The 18,560-nt window shown below is 42.0% G+C and overlaps 4 protein-coding genes and 1 pseudogene across 4 annotated transcripts; 3 read left to right on the top strand and 2 right to left on the bottom strand.

Moving 5' to 3' along the window:
* Positions 1 to 1,575: 1,575 nt before the first annotated feature.
* On the top strand, positions 1,576 to 4,037 carry LOC146487623 (uncharacterized). Its single transcript, XM_085129284.1, has 2 exons — positions 1,576 to 2,689; positions 2,785 to 4,037. Exons 1-2 carry the CDS (start codon positions 1,576 to 1,578, stop codon positions 4,035 to 4,037), a joined length of 2,367 nt encoding a protein of 788 aa, XP_084985410.1.
* Positions 4,038 to 4,060: 23 nt separating this feature from the next.
* LOC146487622 (uncharacterized) lies at positions 4,061 to 5,639 on the top strand. The gene is made up of 2 exons (XM_085129272.1): positions 4,061 to 4,687; positions 4,782 to 5,639. The coding sequence occupies exons 1-2, from the start codon at positions 4,061 to 4,063 to the stop codon at positions 5,637 to 5,639; spliced, it is 1,485 nt and encodes a 494-aa protein (XP_084985398.1).
* A 21-nt stretch (positions 5,640 to 5,660) lies between these two features.
* Positions 5,661 to 6,122, top strand: LOC146487621 (uncharacterized). The gene has a single exon (XM_085129262.1). It carries the CDS (start codon positions 5,661 to 5,663, stop codon positions 6,120 to 6,122), a length of 462 nt encoding a protein of 153 aa, XP_084985388.1.
* Positions 6,123 to 9,172: 3,050 nt separating this feature from the next.
* Positions 9,173 to 12,567, bottom strand: LOC146487620 (uncharacterized; annotated as a pseudogene).
* A 3,681-nt stretch (positions 12,568 to 16,248) lies between these two features.
* Positions 16,249 to 16,707, bottom strand: LOC146487619 (uncharacterized). The gene has a single exon (XM_085129238.1). The coding sequence runs from the start codon at positions 16,705 to 16,707 to the stop codon at positions 16,249 to 16,251; it is 459 nt and encodes a 152-aa protein (XP_084985364.1).
* Positions 16,708 to 18,560: the final 1,853 nt, after the last annotated feature.

Genomic DNA, 18,560 nt, shown 5'->3' with positions numbered 1-18,560 from the left:
AGAAAACCTGAACCACAACTGGATACCAATGCATAATTAAGTTTCTTGGTTCCCCTTTGTTTACATCTAGGACTTGCTACAACAATGTGCCACAAGAGCCATGAAGTGAAACAGTTCAATTTGGGTGCTCCAAATTCAATTCAAATTTCAATGTTGAGGTATCCCATGTTCATTCCAATAGCCGTACTCAAAGCTAATAGATAGCACTTCTGAGTTTTTGAGATATCTTAATATCATTGGCTTTGACTCTGTTATGACAACCTCACATCTCTCAGCTGACCTCTCCTCTCCAGAAGAAAACGTTTTCTTCAGTAGCTCTTCTTTGATTATCAAATCGCCCTCCAAGTTTATTTTATTAAAGACGAACAAAGCTTTTCCTAACTGTGTACATTGAACATCAATTATAGCATATTATATTCATGTCCATAGCTGTTTTGTTGAATTATACGGTTCAGAATAACACGAAATACCTCCTGGTGAAGGTCAACTGTAAAGTCGCCTTTCCAAGGTGTCGCCATAGAAGGTGTAGTGCGAAGTCTCCGGATTATTTTCGTACAATTCTTCTTCAAAGCACTTATAACCATTGATTTGGTACCAATCAGCTGTTGTACCTCTCTGTTCCTCGCCTGATCACAGTATTTGTCATAAACTCCCCAGTTTGCGTTACGCGTCAGATTTTATGACCATATTTGGAAATAGGGTTTTCGGGTTTTTATAACACACGTGCTTGCAAAAGGGGCACTTGGCTTTGCACTGTAACACTGCGTTTTTCTCGTGTTGGTTGTTAAACAGTAAACTGGAAAACGGTGGATTCTTCAGTGTGTCAGGGAATTTCTGTTTTATTTTAATACATTCCCCACACTGAAAGTGGCGACCCTGCCAGGACACGAGTTGGAGATTTCGCCCGAGAACACAGAAAGCGATGAATGTTGGATAATCGTGGATAATTTTGGATAATTTTCGGTTGAGAAGAAGCGATGAGGGAACAGTTGTGATAATTCATCGACAAAAGGTACATTTACACGTTACTAGGTCGTTTTTCGAACTTTAACTTCGGTAGGAAAACAAAAGGCGAGTTGTTTACAATCCTCGCAAACACAAGTTTGGTGGGCTCAGATTACAAGATCGAAATGGCGGTAACACTGAAAGACGATCAGTTGTTAGAGTTTTCGAATTTGAAGCTGGAGGAAATCTCAAAAACCTGGGAAAATTGCGATCAAGAAGACTTGGAACTTTGCTACAACAAGATATGCGGGCTTATTCGCAAATTGGAGATTTCAATTGATGAGACAGGGGAGCATATGTTGGAGAGCAAACACACGTTAGATCAGATAAAAAATTGGTCTACGCAACAGAAGGAAAAACTACAAATGTTTCGAGAAATTCGGGGGCAAATTAAGTTGTCTTTGGATGACGTAGAAGGGAGGAGGACAAAGGGGTTCAGCGAGAATTAGAAAAGCAGCGAGCCATCAACAAGGAAAATATGGAAGCGCGACTGGCGGAACAAAAGGAACTTGAAGCCGTGCATATTAGACAACAACAACGGGAAGAAGATGGCTGAAAAAGAAATTGGAGATGGAGAAAGACGCCAGAGCAGGAAATAGCAATTCTCCTGGCTCATCAGCAACACAGTCGGTGAAGCTTCAGCGATATACCATCACTCCATTTCAAGGCGATTACAAAGATTGGCTTCGATTCTGGAATCAATTTGAAGTAGAAGTGGACGGTGCAAAAATATCGGAAATCAGCAAATTCAACTATTTATTGGAGCTCGTAAGGGGCCAACCACGGGAGGACATACTCGGGCTTCCGCACACTGTAGAAGGTTACCAAGAAGCCAAGAGAATTCTGCAGACCACCTATGGCAAGGATTTTAAGGTGCACAAAGCGCTCATTAAGGAAATGGAGAGCTTACACAGTATTACGGACATTCGTCGACTCGACCGGGTTCACGAATTCTACAACAAGCTTTCAAGAGTTGTACAAACTTTGTCAACAATGGACAAGCTGTTGTCAGCTCAGAGCGCCGTGTACACACTGATGGACAAGCTTGGACCGGTACGGGAAGTTATCACTCAGACAGATGATAAGTGGGAGGAGTGGACACTTGAACAGTTAGTGGAAGCTCTGCGTAAGTTTGTTGACCGGAACCCTCTTCGAACGGAAGAGAAGAGCAAACAGCAAAGCGGACCTGGAGATGGCAGGCAAAATACGGAAAAATTGATGATGCAGGGCTCACAAAGATATACCAGTGCAAATAGATGTGTTTACTGCGGTTCTACGCACCATTCATCTGTGAACTGTACAAAGGTGTTGACTGTCGCTGCCCGAAGAGACCTCATACGAAGGAAGAATTTGTGCTACAACTGTACTGGTGATAACCATCTTGTTTCTGCATGCCGTTCAAGACCCTGCAAATACTATGGACAGCGGCATCATACATCTCTTTGTGAAAGAAGAATTTCAATTGTCCCCAAGCAAGGTAGTGTTCCTGCATCAACAGAAAAGAACATGAGCGCTTTAACTCGTTCTACTTCAACCTTACATGCCACAGTGCGAGCAATGGTCAATGGACAGGAAGCAAGGATCATGATTGACACAGGAGCGGGAAGTTCTTACGTCTGCTCAGACCTGATTACAAAGCTGGAAATCTCACCGATCTGTCAGGAGACAAGATGCATTGAGGAATGTATGGAACAGTTACAAGAAGAGTGGATATTTACTCCTTAAACATTGAGTCTGCTTTTGTGGATGGTTTTACCTTTGTTGTTAATTGTATCAAAGCAGAGAAGGATGTGTTGACATTTCTACCTAATCCAAGAATTAAGGACTTGAAACGGGAGTACCCTCGACTTAGGAAGCTACAACTGAGTGATGAAGAAGAATTGGCAGATCAGCTTCCTGTACATATCATCCTAGGAGCAGCTGATTACCAGCGCATCCATTCAACAGAACCACCAATTCTTGGAAACAATCCTGACACTGACCCTGGAGCGGAATTCACTATGCTGGGATGGATCTTATATGGGAGGCTTATTTCAGATGGAGGTGGTGTGGAGAAGGAATTCCTTTTAACCTCGAGCCGAAGTGAGTTTGAACGCTTGTGCTCCATGGATTTGCTTGGCCTGGATGATACCGATACTCTCAACCCCTCATTCCACCAAGACTTTAAGGACCAAATCGAGTTCAAGAGTGAAGGGTTTTATGAGACACGACTGCCCTGGAAGCTTCCCCATGGACCGCTCCCAACCAACAAGGGGCTAGCAATGGCACGACTCTGGGGAACAACAAGGCGCTTGGAGAAACATAACAAACTGGTGGAGTACAACACCATTATGCGAGAACAAATTGAGAGAGGAATACTTGAGCCTGCTCCAACTCAGCCCACTGGAGAAATCGTGCACTATGTTCCACATCATCCTGTCATTCGCGAGGAGGCTGAGTCGACAAAAATGCGCATAGTCTATGACTGCTCCTCCGAGACCAGCCAGCAATTGCCTTCGTTGAATGATTGCCTAGAGACCGGCCCAGCTCTTCAACCCCGGATCTTTGACATTCTTCTTCGTAATTGGTTGAAGAAATTGTGCGTCACTGGAGACATAGAGAAAGCATTTCACCAGATTCGTGTTCATGAGGATGATCGTGATGCCCAAAGAGTACTTTGGTTTTACAATTTGGACGAGCGAAAGGTGGTTGAGTATCGCTTTACACCAGTGATCTTCGGTGCAGCACCTAGCCCTTACATTTTTGGTGCGACTCTCCAGAAACACTTGTTGGCACATCAGGAAGAATTTCCAGACATAGCTAAAGCGCTGCTGGATGACACTTATGTTGATGACATACAATATGGGAGGGACAAGGTGGAAGCCCTCACACGGTTTAAGGAGGAAGCGACACAGATCATGCACAAAAGAGGGTTCACACTACACAAGTGGCATAGCAATGTACCCACCCTTGAAAGTACACCTGAGAACAAGGGATCACAGACAGAGGATCACAGGGCCAGAATACTAGGCACCCAGTGGGACAAGCCGTAACAGAGCCAGTAACAAAGCGGAAGATGCTAGCAGCATTTAGCAGTGTTTATGACGTTCTCGGTTTGGCTTCATCAGTTATGATTACTGGAAAGATCATCTTTAGCGAAGTTTGTTTACAGAAGATCTCATGGGATGCACCCCTCCCTAATGAAATTGTACAGAAGTGGAACAAGTGGATCAGCAGTTTAAAGAAACGGCCAACCCTTGCAATTCCAAGAAGTGTTGTTGACTACAACAAAGGGGAACTGTCGTTACACGGATTTTCGGATGCCAGCAAATCAGCTGTGTCTGCGGCTGTTTACGTTGTTGCTAAGTACTTGGATGGGTCTGTCAGTCAAAACCTTCTTGTTGCCAAGTCAAGAATTGCTCCTAAGAACACGTCGATTCCACGCCTAGAACTCACTGCTGCCCTCACTCTTGCCAAGTTGCTGAATCATACCACTAAGGCACTTGACCCCAACATGTTTGCTGAGACCCACGCATGGGTGGATAGCACTACTGTACTCTACTGGTTGGAACACAAGGGCAAATGGTCACAGTACGTCGGGAACAGAGTCGCAAAGATACAGGATCTTGGAACCTTTGTGTGGCATTACGTCCCAACAACAGAGAATCCTAGTGACTTAGGAACCAGGGGAGTTGCTCCCGCGGTTCCTATGGCCGGAGAAGGTAGAAGTCAGGGAGACAGCAGAAGCTCAAACTGAAGCATTACCGAGAAAGGATGCTGCACTTCTCCAAAAACAGGGAAATCAGAACTCACAAGAAACTTGGGCTGAGGAACTTATCCAGAAGCACAGGTACTGGAAGCTTCTAAGGATCACAGCATTCATTAGAAGATTTATTGGCAACTGCCGGAAAGTGGCTCAAACACATGGCCCCCTTACCACTTTTGAGATTGAACAAGCTGAGCAGTGGTGGATCAAGTTAGCACAGGCAGGATGTGAGCAAAGAACCGATGTTCCCATCAAGAAAGACTCAGTCGGGATCTGGCGTTGGTATGGGCGAGTCCCGGACTACCACCCGATGTTTCTACCAAGGAAGCACAGATTGGCGGAGTTGGTCGTGGAACATTGCCACCAGATGAATCTGCATGGGGGAGTTCAGTCCACAATGAGCAAGGTGCGAGAGAGGTTTTGGATCCCACAACTGCGACGTATTACCAGAAGGCTAAGGTTGAGCTGCAATCACTGCAAGAAGTTCAGAGCAAGGGCATTGCCTGCACCACCGATGGCTGCTCTACCGTCATTTCAAGCAGAGTTTACTGATCCATTTTCCTCAACTGGAGTGGATTTCATTGGTCCATTGTTCCACAAGACACAAGGGATTAACCCTAGGAAGGCATATGTAGTATTATTCACTTGTGCTTGCACTCGTGCCATTCACCTAAGATTGTGCACGGACATGACTGTTGAGCAATTTAAACAAGCATTGAAGGAATTTGTGGCGAGACGAGGTGCCCCGCGGCTGATAGTGAGCGATAATGCGAAGACGTTCATAGCGACTAAAGGATGGCTCAAGACTCTGCAGGAAGATGAAGATCTGAACAACTACCTCGCATCACAGCAGATTCAGTGGAAGTTTAACCTCTCCAGAGCCCCCTAGTGGGGAGGATTTTTTGAACGTATGGTTGGCATCGTGAAGTCTTGTCTTTCAAAGGTTATCGGTAGAGCATTGCTCTCTTATGCAGAACTAGAGGAAACACTTCTCGATGTAGAATGCTTTGCGAACAACAGACCGTTGTGTTACGTAGGTAAAGAGTTTGAGCAGCAGACAGTTACGCCTAGCATCCTTATCAGAGGAAAACCTGCGACTTTTCTTGAAGAAGATTTTGGCACTTTAGATGACACTAGCGAGGTCACGAGAAGATTGCGTTACTTGAGGAATTGCCGACTGCAGCTGCGCAAACGATGGGTTAAAGAGTATCTTTTTGCATTGGAGGAGAGATCTAAGACTCCAGTAGCTGAAAACATGACGGTTCCCTCAGAAGGGTCCATGGTCCTAATTAAAGGCTCCATTAAGAACACTGGAAAGTGGAAACTTGGAAGAGTTGAAAGCCACATCAAGGGAAGGGATGGCATTCTGTGAGGATTCAAGATATTGACAGGAAACGGGTACATTGTAGAACGCCATGTTCAACTGGTTGCAGATTTGGAGATAGGCACACCACCCCAGCTACACTGCACAGTTTTGAATCCAGATGCGCCAGAGTTTCAACTGCGGCAGCAACCTAGACGAGCAGCCAAGAGTGCGGCAAGGAACTGGATGATCGGAATTGCAATGAACGAGTTTCAAGACGATTAGAACTGTATTAAAGCTGCTTATCAGCCCTTTAATAGGGGGAGGGTGTCGTAAACTCGCCAGTTTGCGTTACGCGTCAGATTTTATGACCATATTTGGAAATAGGGTTTTCGGGTTTTTATAACACACGTGCTTGCAAAAAGGGCACTTGGCCTTGCACTGTAACACTGCGTTTTTCTCGCGTTGGTTGTTAAAGAGTAAACTGGAAAACGGTGGATGGTGGATTCTTCAGTGTGTCAGGGAATTTCTGTTTTATTCTAATACATTCCCCACAGTATTTGTCTTCCAAATTAATTAATTAGAACTCTTGACAACAGATCAGATATTTTCAAGTGTTGTGAAGGTGTTCCAATAACCATAATGAAATTTTCATTAAGTTTTTATACATTAACTTTGGTCTCCTTAAATTTGCTATTTATTTCATAATATTTTTTCGGTCTTTTTTTTTTCTTTCCTTCTTCGTGTGTTATTTACTAGTAAGTAGTTATTTGTAAGTACTGTTTCGTGTTTTTTAGTAACTTATTCCGAGCGGTGTTTTTGTAAATTGTAACTTTTCCTTTGTTTCCTCTTGGTATGTTGTAGATAAGCTGTAAACTGTAATTAGTTAATCAAGTTTTTTAAGTATTGTAACGTGTGCTAAAATAAACAAATTACAAAAAAAAAATAGCACTAATGAAATTTCACAAGCAAAACATCATTTTGCTTATAAAATTTCAGCACTAAAGGCTTTTCTTCAGTCACAATTACTTGACGCCTCTGTGGGGCTTGCATTTCCTTTTTCAAAATATTGCTCATGTCCACCTCTGCACCATCGATGTCCATCCTTGAAAAAAGATACTTAGCTTTTTGCAAATCAATAATCTTTTAGATAAGATAGACATTCGTTTCACTGAATTCATGACCAAAATTTGTGCGTCCCATGATATCTTGTGTCATGCTTGTAAAAACCTCAGAGGGCATGTCCATTGTAAACTCGCCCAGCCAAGGATTTGCTACCTTTGGCCTGATGTGCAAGCGCCGAATAATCTTGACATGGATCTTTCTAAGAGATCTAGCCACCAAGCCTCTTGACGGTAATAGACGTTGCACGTTTCCAAATCTAGATCAATCGCTATATTTGTCTTCTATTTCCGTGGCTTTGTTGAGTTCTGTGAAGAAGCCGTATACACGGCGGATTCCATCTCCGCTAGAAACATCATTTAAACACTCAGATTTTGCCCAGAGTACTCACATTGGCGGTCATTTTTTTAAATGACTTTGAGGTGTTTGGATATCTGATGAAACACACTTTTCGAGTGTTTGATATGGGTTCTCAAATGATCAATAATTCTTGGAGAAATTCAAGGCTAAAGTTGGCAAAACTTTATGGTAATTAGGATCACATATCCAAGCCACGGTCATGGTAGTGATTTTCTTTGTTTTCTCTTGATGAATTATTAATGAGTTTGAGAACGTGCTTTCACATGGCGAAAAATAATGTCTGAACGAGAAATTTCCATCGGTCGAGAATTTTTCATCAGTCAAGAATTTTTCAGCGGTCGAGAAAATATTCTGGTCAGCAGGCATTTTCGCGCCAAAATGTTGTCACGTGATACAAACAAAGACGTAACAAGATGGCGGATGTTTTGACTTTGCTATTTACTGCGGTCATGTTATTATTGAAATATAAGCTACAATGGTGGGCAAATCTTGTTAAGAAATCTGAACGCGGCTCACAAAAAAACAATTATTCACTATTCCTCCCCTCGAATTTCTACAAGTTACTTCTCCCTCCCCCCTGCCCCTATACAATGTTGATTTGGGAAGTGCTGATTGCCGGGAAACTATTTGTGACCCTCCAAACAACATTGAGTCGGGGGGAGGGGAAATATGGTTGTTCGATTGTTTACTTGTAAAAAGGCTTGGAAGGGTATGTTTTCTTAACAGTTTTGTCCACAATAATATTGTAGTTAAAGCACAACATGAAGATTTAGAGAACTTTTTTTGTCTTTACAAGACTGTGTAACACAAATAGAGACTGCAGTTACTGATAACCTGAGGGATATAGAGTATCTACACAACCGTTTGAAGGGGTATGTGCAAATTGTTTTTGCAGTTTCTTTGGTTCTGGCCAGTTTACAGTGCTTTGAAACGTTGAAAGAAATGCTTCAAAATCTCCTGAAATGTCTTTGGGGATTCCTTATGGATTTAAGGAACAAGATCACAAACTCCAATGTGGATTCATGCACTTAGTTTCGGCGAGAGCCCTCCCAAGCCCAAAGTTCTGGTGGACGGCCTAGGTTCATGATCACAAGGGAACATATCGAAGTTCTTAGAAACATGGGTATGCAGTGGACGGCCATAGCACAAAGTGCATTCCACGTCAACATCACCCTGAAGGTACGCCAAGGACGTCTTAATTCCACGCCAAGCCGCCAACTTGACATTTGACAAGCGAACAAGCGGTCACAAATATCAACTATACGATTTCACAGGAATAGAAGATCTTCAAAATAATACCTAAGCAGAAAAAATCTATGACATATAAAACTCTTTCTAAACCTAAATGTGTTAGGGCCACCTTTTGCTATCATGCTATGGTTAGATACCAGTCTCCCAGAAGCAATCCGGAATTTTTCGATCTAGCCAGCAACTGACTTGTGCAGAAATTCATTTCCCATTTTCCCTTCCATTTTAAAGAGCTTATGAATTCACATTTAAAAGTACAGTTGTATGATTGTATGGAAGTTAATCTCAAAGTAGATGTCTAAGCTGACTAGGCATCGTTTCCAAGCCAAGTAAGTCGGCAAAAATGTAGCTAAAAATGTTTGAAACAGGAACTCAGCTCAGCTAATGTCCTAGCAGTGAGTGAGAAAAGGACAGCAACCCAAATCGGCATCCACGCGATCAACAAGTTTGGATACTGTATACCGCTTCTCAGTTCCCGAAAAGTATGGTGTTCTGTGCACTCTAATGACATCATCGCCCTTAAGGTACCAGCTAACACTTTCATGAATGATCTCATCACAGTTTTTTAACGATGGTAAACACCAGTTCAGTTTGGTTCTTCTTGAGAGTGTGTTGTTGGATTGGCCCCCAGACTGTTGTTGCCCTCTCATTGCGCTGTAGTAGCTCTCCGCTATGGCCTCTGGTCCCCCCTTTGCCAACACAATGTCCAGGATAGCACATGACGGTGGCTTGGCAATACCGTAGACGTCAGCACTTGAGTAGAAGGAGCCGTACATGTTCTGTTCATGCAAACGCACATTGTACTCTTTCCCATTGTCGAACGCCATCCTGAAGCAGGTGTCCAGTGTGTGTGAGGGAATAGACTCAAATTTGAGCAACTTTGCACCTTGCGTTTGAATTGGTGTGTTATTATCTTGTCGAACAAACCAGTCTGGACATGGTCCATCCCAGATACCTGCCTTGACAGCTGCCTTGATGGCATTCATGTACTGATATGACAGACGAGGATCAAAATCCATTCCCGAATTCTGGATGTGTGCCATTTTGGATGCGACTGCCATCAGAGCTTTACATTTGTGCATGCCGTAGCTTTCGTACTCTCTGTCCTTTACTGCAAACTTTATAACCCCTCCAGATACAGAACCACAATGTAGACCTACAAGTGCAGTGGCATCAAATGCCTGGAGAACTGCTAAGGAATTATCTGAGACTACATGATCAAGTCTTCTCTATAGGGCAGCGAGTAGGTCTGATGCAAGACGCTTATGATCGTCTCTGATATTGCTTTCTCGCATTTGCCATGTAAACCGATTCCCCACCGATTCCCCACTGCTCCACTTCCCTCGTCCTTCGTAATCATCCAACCCTCCAACAGTTCTACTCCCTTGTACTGACCACCGGGTTTTAACGCATCACCCGCCTTCTTCAAGTGCGGGAGAGCATCGTCATCACCAGTGGCAGCTTTTTCCAACTTTGCTTTAACCTTTGGCCACCATAGTTTTAGTTTTCAAATCGGGGTATCAAGCGATTGCACTCTGGTCATGAGGTCAACGAGCAGATCAGTGACAAAATCCAATCTGGCAATCATGTATTGAGGCTCTTCCTCTTCAACTCGATTTGGGTGCAGCTTTTCAAACGCTTTCCAGAAAGATGGGTAACTATTCTCAATTTTGAGCCATTGCTCGTAGGAGGATTTAGTAAAACGTTGAAAACGTTGCGTAGCGTACGCCACAGGTCTTCTGGCGGACTCATCAATGAGTTGAAGGAAGGCAAAACCTTTTCCATGTGCTAAACTTGTGTTGAAGACGTTGCACCTCTTCACAAATCTTTGGAAGAATGTGCCACTAGGCGTGTTGGAGTCTTTGACACCAGAAACTGCCAAATATAAGACGTGAGCAGCATCACATGTGACAGGTAATTCCAGCTGATCCATCCCACCTACAATGTTCCAAACCTCCAATAGCCTGGCACGATATCCGCTTGCCAGATATGGGCCATCTGCTGCAACGTCACACAGTCTTGAGAGCACTTCTTTGGAAAAATTATCTTCGATTACTTTGATTAGCAGGTCTGCCATCTTATCGTATGAAGGTTGTTCCAATTCTGTGTAAACACTTGTAGCAGCAACGGGAATTGGGCAAGGAACGTCTGTTTTGTCGCAGGCTACGACAAGTACTGCTTGATTTGTTGTTCTGGATGGTGTTACTTTATCCACCGTGGCCCAGAAATGGGGTGGCAACTGAGTAGACGGAAGAGGATGATTCAACCAGGCATTGATTCTACCATTGAAAGTTTTCTCTAAACAGTACAGAATGTCACTGAAGTTGTTTCTGCTGTGGCCTATATCGCCGACATCTGCAAAACAGCAGGCAAGAAACGAGACTAGGGTTTCAAAATCCCTGGTACCCGCCCCAAGCTTTAGATCTGCTATTGTGGGTCGAAGAATGTTGCTAGTAGCTGCTGTTTTTCTTTTCATGATCTTCAACTGTCGCTGATATACCTCCATTGCATTTTTATGGACTTTTGATCCATCCCCAATAAGGCATAGGTGATCGATGCAAGACTTCTTCTGCCTATACCAGGTTTGATTGCGCCCTTCAATGAGTAGACGGGTGGTATCCTTATTCAAGAGAATCCCAGTGCCAAGTGTACCATTGCCTGAAGAATAAATGATTTGTTGAGCTTGGAATGGGCTGAAGCCGCAAAGTGTAGGTTTAGCTGCAAGATGCAATTTATAGCAGGGCAAGCAACAAAGAATGGCCGTTTCTGATTCTTCATCATAGAAAAATTGAAGAAACTCGGATATGTCAGCTAAATGGCAGATATCATCGGATTGCCGCCTTGCCAAGACAGCTGTGCGGACGTCATCATCTTCAAATAGCAGCTGTTCCAGATTAGCATGCTTCTTTCCAAAATTGTCAACTTTCAAGGACAGACTGGAAATGGCATCCATTACATTATCCAAGGTAACTTCCGTTCCAGAAGAAACTGTTGTGGTTGATTGCTTGTAGGAAAGTAATGTTGCTTGATTCTTTGGAGATGTTTTTGAAGACCGTTCTGGCTTTTCAGGTACGTCCACTTCTGCAATACTGGTAGTAGGTTCCAAACGGCTAACCAAAGTAGGGCCTTCTTCTAAGGGTCGGCTGAGTTGGATACTTGACGGGGCGACTTTACTCAGTGCCGCTGGAGTTGGCACTGACTTAGCATATCTCCTTTCGAGTGCTTTCACTTGTGGTGCAGTAGACGGGACAACAGTGTACATACAACTTTCTGATGTGGTGTGCCATCTGTTCTTATGTCGGTTTACACTAGATACATCTATTCTGCACAACATAGCGAATCTTTCCTCTCTTTTCCCGCTAAAGTAAAGTTCCAGGCACTCCATGCAGTAGTACTTTTCTACTGCTCGTTTTGGTTTCGTTTTGGCTTCAATCTTTGTCCTCTTTTCCGGGACGGGATCCTTTTTTTTACTCCCTCCACCAGTTCTCCAGAGCCACATAAGCGGTCTTTTTGATCCTGCCACCAAGTTCTCTTCTTTGGCCGGTGGAATGGATGTCTGAGTTGCTATTTAACAATAACAATAAAGACAAACATAAATGTGTGTCTCAATTAACAAGAAAACTATTGCGTAATTGAAATCAATATAATTGCAGTATTTACCAGCATCTCGACACTTGCGACACGTTACTCTCTCACCATCGCCCTCCCACAGATAACATGGATAAATTTCTTGCACTTTATACAGTTCTGAGCATCCCCTACCTCTTGCAAACAAACGGGACATTTTCGATCCATAACTGAGAGTAAAAAATAATAATAAACCGTTTATTCTTTCTGCTTATTATATGGCTAGCAGCGCGCGTGGGCAAGATGAAGCGAATCATGTGCTCTGATTGGCTACCCACGCGGTCAAGCTTGTTCGGTCAAGATAGCAGAATATTGGCCTCCTTCTTTTTTGCGTGCTTATGGACCGCGACGAAAGAACTTGGCCAATATTTCACCATCTTGACCTCACGCTTGGCCAATAACTCATATTTATAAGCGCAACCATATTGCAATTTGGGAAATGAAATTTTGATTCTTTCAACGATTTGTGGTACTGTCTCCCAACTAACAGTTCTACATCGAATAACTGTTTTGTTTAAGATTCATGCAGATTTCAGAATCTTATGTATTGCATTTTTTGACTCGCAAATATAATATGTCCTATATGAAATTGCATATAAAAAATGCAATTGGTAGGTGATATCTTATCATCATTCTACTCTAGTTGTATGTTAACTTTTTTTCTGCGTCATTCGTTCTGATGTCCGCCAGGCCATATTTCTGATATATTATTTACAGGGTTAGTCGTACCTACTTGAGAAAGGAAAAATATAGAAGATGAATCTGCAGGCCCTAAGGCCCAAGCTTGTTAATCAGGTCTGAAATTCCGAATTTAGGAAAAAAGATCAGTACGTTAGAATAACTTCCTATAGCCCTAAGGACTTTTGCATTCTGTTAGAACAGCGACAATACAGGGACACTGTTACACTGACCGCACAGGCACAAAATCAGTGCAGTTTTTCAAATTCTTTACCCACAGTTTGAGTATTAAAACATTCAGTACGCACTCTTTTTTTCTTCATATGATATCCACGTTAAATGTTACATTTAAACGTCAGCACAATTAATATTTTTAATTTTTTATGAGGTATGACATTCAACTTGACCCAGCTGGAACTTACTTTTAAATAGCTTTCTTAGATGGTTTTTCTTAAATGGTTTTCTTACACAGTGAATCAGTTATTTCATCACTGATGTCAGCCTTTTCAGGCCGAGAGACTCTTAAAATGTAAAACTGAGGGAATAAATTTCATTTTCGTTCAGTCATCCACCAAAATATAAATATGTCATAGCTATGGGCCTATGGCATTGCATTTGCCTGTTTGACTTCTTTTTCACGGCCCTGGCGCTCATCATCAGTCAAGCTCATTGAATGGATGAATGAATGTTTAACCAATTAAAAACGTTATGTTATGTGTCTAAAGTAAATTACTTTTTCTCTGCTAAAAGAAAGCGTTGCATTCAAAAACTATAAACCATAAATTGAGCTTTAAAACGGTAAGAAAAGTTTATACTTACAGACAAAATCCTCCTGCAGACCGAGTGCAATTGCGTAACAGCAATGAATGAATTGAACTGAACTGCTGACCAAAAGCACTGTATATGTAACCATGATGCACCGGTTTGTAAGAAAGTCTTTGTTGAACAGTTTTTAAACTGTGGAAGCTTTTGCCTTTTAAGAATCGCGATGGACTATTCCAAAGAAATAGACTTCATTCAAGACGACAGGTTGGATTTAGTTGAACAGTTGGCAGAGGAGCGCTAAAGAGTATTGGAAACATTGTGTTATGTCGCGGGTACTTCTGCAACAGTCCAACACTGGTTGCCTGTGTTGGAGAGTTACTGTGAACTGAGGAGAATAATTTCGTTGGTTGCAAATATGGACGCTGTTGAAGAGCAACTTTTGTCAGCTATGTCTTCAGAATAAGGAAAATTTAACTCCAAACGGCTCTTTTCAGAGCCACAACAAAAGTAAAAGTCATGACCTCTTGACACTAAATAATATTGTAGATAAGTGAAACCTTAAGCTCATAAATGACTGGCTTTTCAACTGTTTTTAACCCTCTTTTAGTTCTTTTGATTTGTGAAACCTCAGTTATTGGATTGGGCGGCTCAAGATTGATTCAGTCTTGATTCTTGCGTAGGAGACTAGGAATAAAGCGGCCGGGATACCGGGATTGGTAAATCAATAAATCATCAACGAAAAATGTAAAATTTGCACTTGGCACTATTTCACTATTTTGTCAAATTCACCTGGTAATACTGGTAAATTGGGGCTTAAGTGAACTCATTCCCAGACCCTTTGCAGTTTGGCTTCCATCTTCGGCATCTTCATCAATGTGACCAGCCGAATTACTTTCCAAGATGGCGCCTTGGTTGGCGGGCCGGCAAAATCGCGCTCTGGAGCCTGGTCACTTGGGTAAATCACGTCTTGCAGGTAACTAAATCACTTTGGCACCAACATGTTTGGGGTCTGTTCGAGTAAATTTAATTTTTAGCTATTTTGAGGACTGTACTACTTACTACAGTCTATACAGGCAGGCTTATGCAAAAGCCTTGATGCAATATTCCTATAGTTTTCACCACAAGATATACGCCAGCTGCGCGCCAACAACTTCCATCGTACGCCAGTACGCCGAGCGTCCTTCAAACCCACACTGTAGATCTTTGGCGTATCCTACATGAATCACAGCCTGGGCCATAGCAAGATGTCTTGGTGTAAGTGACAAAACCCTTTATAGAAGAAGACTTTTCTTTTTAATTATATTTTATTAGTGTTAGTATTTACAAGAAACAGTAACAGTAAACTATACAAAGTACGTATAAACAGCAGCGTTTTACAAGATATAATGAAGTATATATATAAGTTACAAGTAACAACAAAAATAAAGTGTTTAAAGAAAAAAAAACAGTATAAAAAAAATTACAAAAAAAATTCCGTATATTTCAGTGAACTTAGTAAGTTTGTTGTTTTGGATAGCAATTTCTCTTTGTATATTAACTTTTTCCATTAATAGTGTCAGAAAACTGTCGAAACATAGTTTTTCATTATGTAAGAATTTGCAGTGTATGGAGTATTTTGCGATAAGAAGCGTGTAGCTACACAGCTATTCAAAAGCTTGTGTTATCCAACTCATGCTTTTTTTTATATTGAAATACCTTAAGTGCACTCCAAATCAGTATTAAGGGATTGTATTCAACTATACCTGTTTCCAGAATAAAAGAGAAATGAAAAACAAAAGTTTTTTTTATAAATAATGTTTGGTCTACATTGTAATAAATGACTTTTCTTGCATTGTAGCCCTATAAGATTGGGTGCTGTGAACGGAGTGAGAAAGTGCCATTTAAAACGTACATAACTTTTTTAGAAAATTGATTTCCCATTGATTTCTTGGAGACAAAAAAGTTTCCCGTTTTGTATTATGTATACAATTTATTACATGTTTCCATGGCAACTGAATTGTATGGCCTGCTTACGGAGATAAAACGGGCGCACTTTCTACAACCTACTCCTCCCCCATCCTGTGAGCCCCATGAGCTCTAGAGCATAGTGTTTTGACAAAGATTTTGCAGAACACTTAGCCACATAGAAGTAGCATATTGTGAGAAATCAACTTTTGCCAAATCAAAACAGTTCTGATGATAGCATGATAGCATTGAACTCTTGAGGATCATCAAAACCTCTTGGAAGATTGAGGGTAAGTGCGCATGTCGATGACCAAGGTAGCCTCTTCACATTGGTTGTTATATCGTATAAGTTAATGGCAATGGGAACATCAAAACCAAGAGGTGGAATAGAATCTGCTCCAGTAATGAAACAAAGTAAGTCCTCCAAGACTACCTGCTCTTCCAAGTCCTGTCAGAACAGTTCAAAACAATAAATTGTTTTCTCTCCACTGTCCCTTTGGTTGGATCCGTCATCAGAGAAGTCAACTTTGTACAATTTCTTGAAGCCAATTGTATTAAGCTTGGCTTGCCTGTCACAAAGGACTGCTACAAACAGTTCTGAATTTCCTTTAAGAAGATATCCAAATCTTCCAATGGAATTAAGGCCATCCCAGAATTGTTCAATTTCAGCATGAAAAGAAAACATGAATGCCTGTTTAAGAAGGCAGTGTATAATCTCATCTATGCTGCTGAAGTCAGCTCTGTAGATTTGGGAATAACCATGTCCAGCAATATCATCACCTTTGGTCTGAACAAGTGCACTGAAATCAGAACTATTTGTGCAGCATTTCAGACTGTTGCGAACTTTTTTAAGTTCTTCGTCATGTACTACTGCAATGGCATCTGCAGAATTCAGTGGTAAATCGCTCATCACTGCAAAACCCTCTTCTGATAAGTACTTAGGGCCCGGTCACCCTTGAATAATACTCCATGAGATCGATTTTCCTCCCAATTCGTACTTCTTTGAGCGAAGAACCAATTTCTCTGAAAAATGCCAAGACTTTTCAAAGATGACATAAATAGACGAAAAAATTGTCTTCTAGGGCCACCAGCATCCACCGCTTCTTCACCAGAGAAGGAAACATAGACTGGTCTGACAAATGAGAATGCCTTTCTTTCAATGGCCCGTATGGTGCTTGACAATACATTCTTTCTATTTATCAAGACATTGCTATACTCTTCAACTGCAGGCTGAAGATTGTCATTGATGAACTTTCTCAAAACTTCATCAACTTGTTTCTCAATAGAGGAAAGTGGCTGCACACTGCTCCTACCCTGATTTTCAAGGCTTGCAGTAATAGCTGTGAGCAGATCAGAATAATCGTCATCATCATCATCACCATCATCATAAACGACACTAAGATAGTTATCATATGATGTAGGAAGTGGCCGCTGCTGCTCTGATGGGTTGTTGACATTCACATCACTGTATCTGGTTGGTGCACTGAAACATTCTCCCCTGTGGCTCCAGTTGGCGCACTCTGTGATGCTGATGAAACATTTTCCCCTGTGGCTCCAGGGACATTATGGTCAACGTAATCCTGACCATCAAAGTCCTCATACTTTTTGCGTGTCTTAGGAGGCTTTAAAATCTGCTGGGTGGGTCTCACATACACTGGTTTTTGGAATATGAGGCGAATCATTGCCCCTGTTAAATACAGCCCTTGAGCTAGTGTGGGCTTCAGGAGTTTGGTGTGGACAGATTGTAAAAGTTCAAAATCGACTAGCGGAGGAATGGTATCCTGATACGCTTCTTTGATCTTTAGTTGAACTCCAATGCCGCTCCATTCCTTCATGAATGGGAATGCCATAACAACATGTCCATTTTCTTGCAAGAAAACTGTATTTCCTTGACGTGGGAGGTCTTCATCTTCGGGTCCTGTAAGTAGTATTACGTCGCGTGAGAAGACGCCTGAAGGTTTTGCAGGTTGTTTTCTACCTCCTCGCAAAGAATGATAGTTGGCTGACCTGAAATTGGAGAAGTTCCTTCTCATGGTATACAAAGGAGCACTAGAATTTGTACCGGGCAGAGAAGAACCTCTCTGTGCGGGAGTCCGTGGAACATCTGAGTTTGAAGGAACGAACTTGATGGTTATTAAAAACAATACGAACTGCATCTTCCAGGCTGGCTGGTGGAAGATCTTTGTCCCTTCTAAGAGAATATCCTTGTTGTTGGGTAATTGCGGCGGACAGATCACCCATTCTACCAAAGATATTCCTGAAAATATCTCTGGCAGAACTTCCATCACTGGACGCAATCTTTGTACCATGTGACAACATTTTGGCGCGAAAATGCCTGCTGACCAGAACATTTTCTCGACCGCTGAAAAATTCTTGACCACCAAAAAATTTCAATTCTCAAACGATGGAAATTTCTTGCCAGGTCATTATTTCTCGCCTTATGAAGGCGCGTTCTCGTCTGGTCATTGTCAATTCTGGAAGGGTGGACTTGCAACTGGCTAGCAGGAAAGGCATCTGGACTTATTTGTGACAAAACTGGACTGTAAAAATAATCTCGACCACTTTTGTCTACTATGGCTTTCCATACAAATGAATGATTCAAGTTGGGAAGTATGATTCACAACAATACTCCTCCTCCCTTCTCTGCATTTCTCGCAAGATGGATGATGATACACAGAGCCCTTTTAAGAAAAGGTACAAGTACAAACAACATAGTAGTTATCATTCTCTTCAGTTACATTGAGTTTGGGATGATTTTCTTAT

This window comes from Pavona decussata, unplaced genomic scaffold (genome assembly GCF_977016875.1).
Source record: "Pavona decussata unplaced genomic scaffold, jaPavDecu1.1 SCAFFOLD_14, whole genome shotgun sequence".
Classification (NCBI taxonomy): domain Eukaryota; kingdom Metazoa; phylum Cnidaria; class Anthozoa; order Scleractinia; family Agariciidae; genus Pavona; species Pavona decussata.
This window is presented reverse-complemented; position numbering and strand designations above follow the sequence as displayed.

Excerpts from the sequence above, each read along its gene's own strand:
- LOC146487623 (XM_085129284.1), top strand. The coding sequence starts at position 1,576 with ATGGAGAAAGACGCCAGAGCAGGAAATAGCAATTCTCCTGGCTCATCA. Across the intron at positions 2,690-2,784 it reads GACAAGATGCATTGAGGAAT|CAGAGAAGGATGTGTTGACA; the intron begins GTATGGAACAGT and ends ATTGTATCAAAG.
- LOC146487621 (XM_085129262.1), top strand. The coding sequence starts at position 5,661 with ATGGTTGGCATCGTGAAGTCTTGTCTTTCAAAGGTTATCGGTAGAGCA.
- LOC146487619 (XM_085129238.1), bottom strand. The coding sequence starts at position 16,707 with ATGAGCGATTTACCACTGAATTCTGCAGATGCCATTGCAGTAGTACAT.
- LOC146487622 (XM_085129272.1), top strand. The coding sequence starts at position 4,061 with ATGCTAGCAGCATTTAGCAGTGTTTATGACGTTCTCGGTTTGGCTTCA. Across the intron at positions 4,688-4,781 it reads CCAGGGGAGTTGCTCCCGCG|GGAAATCAGAACTCACAAGA; the intron begins GTTCCTATGGCC and ends CTCCAAAAACAG.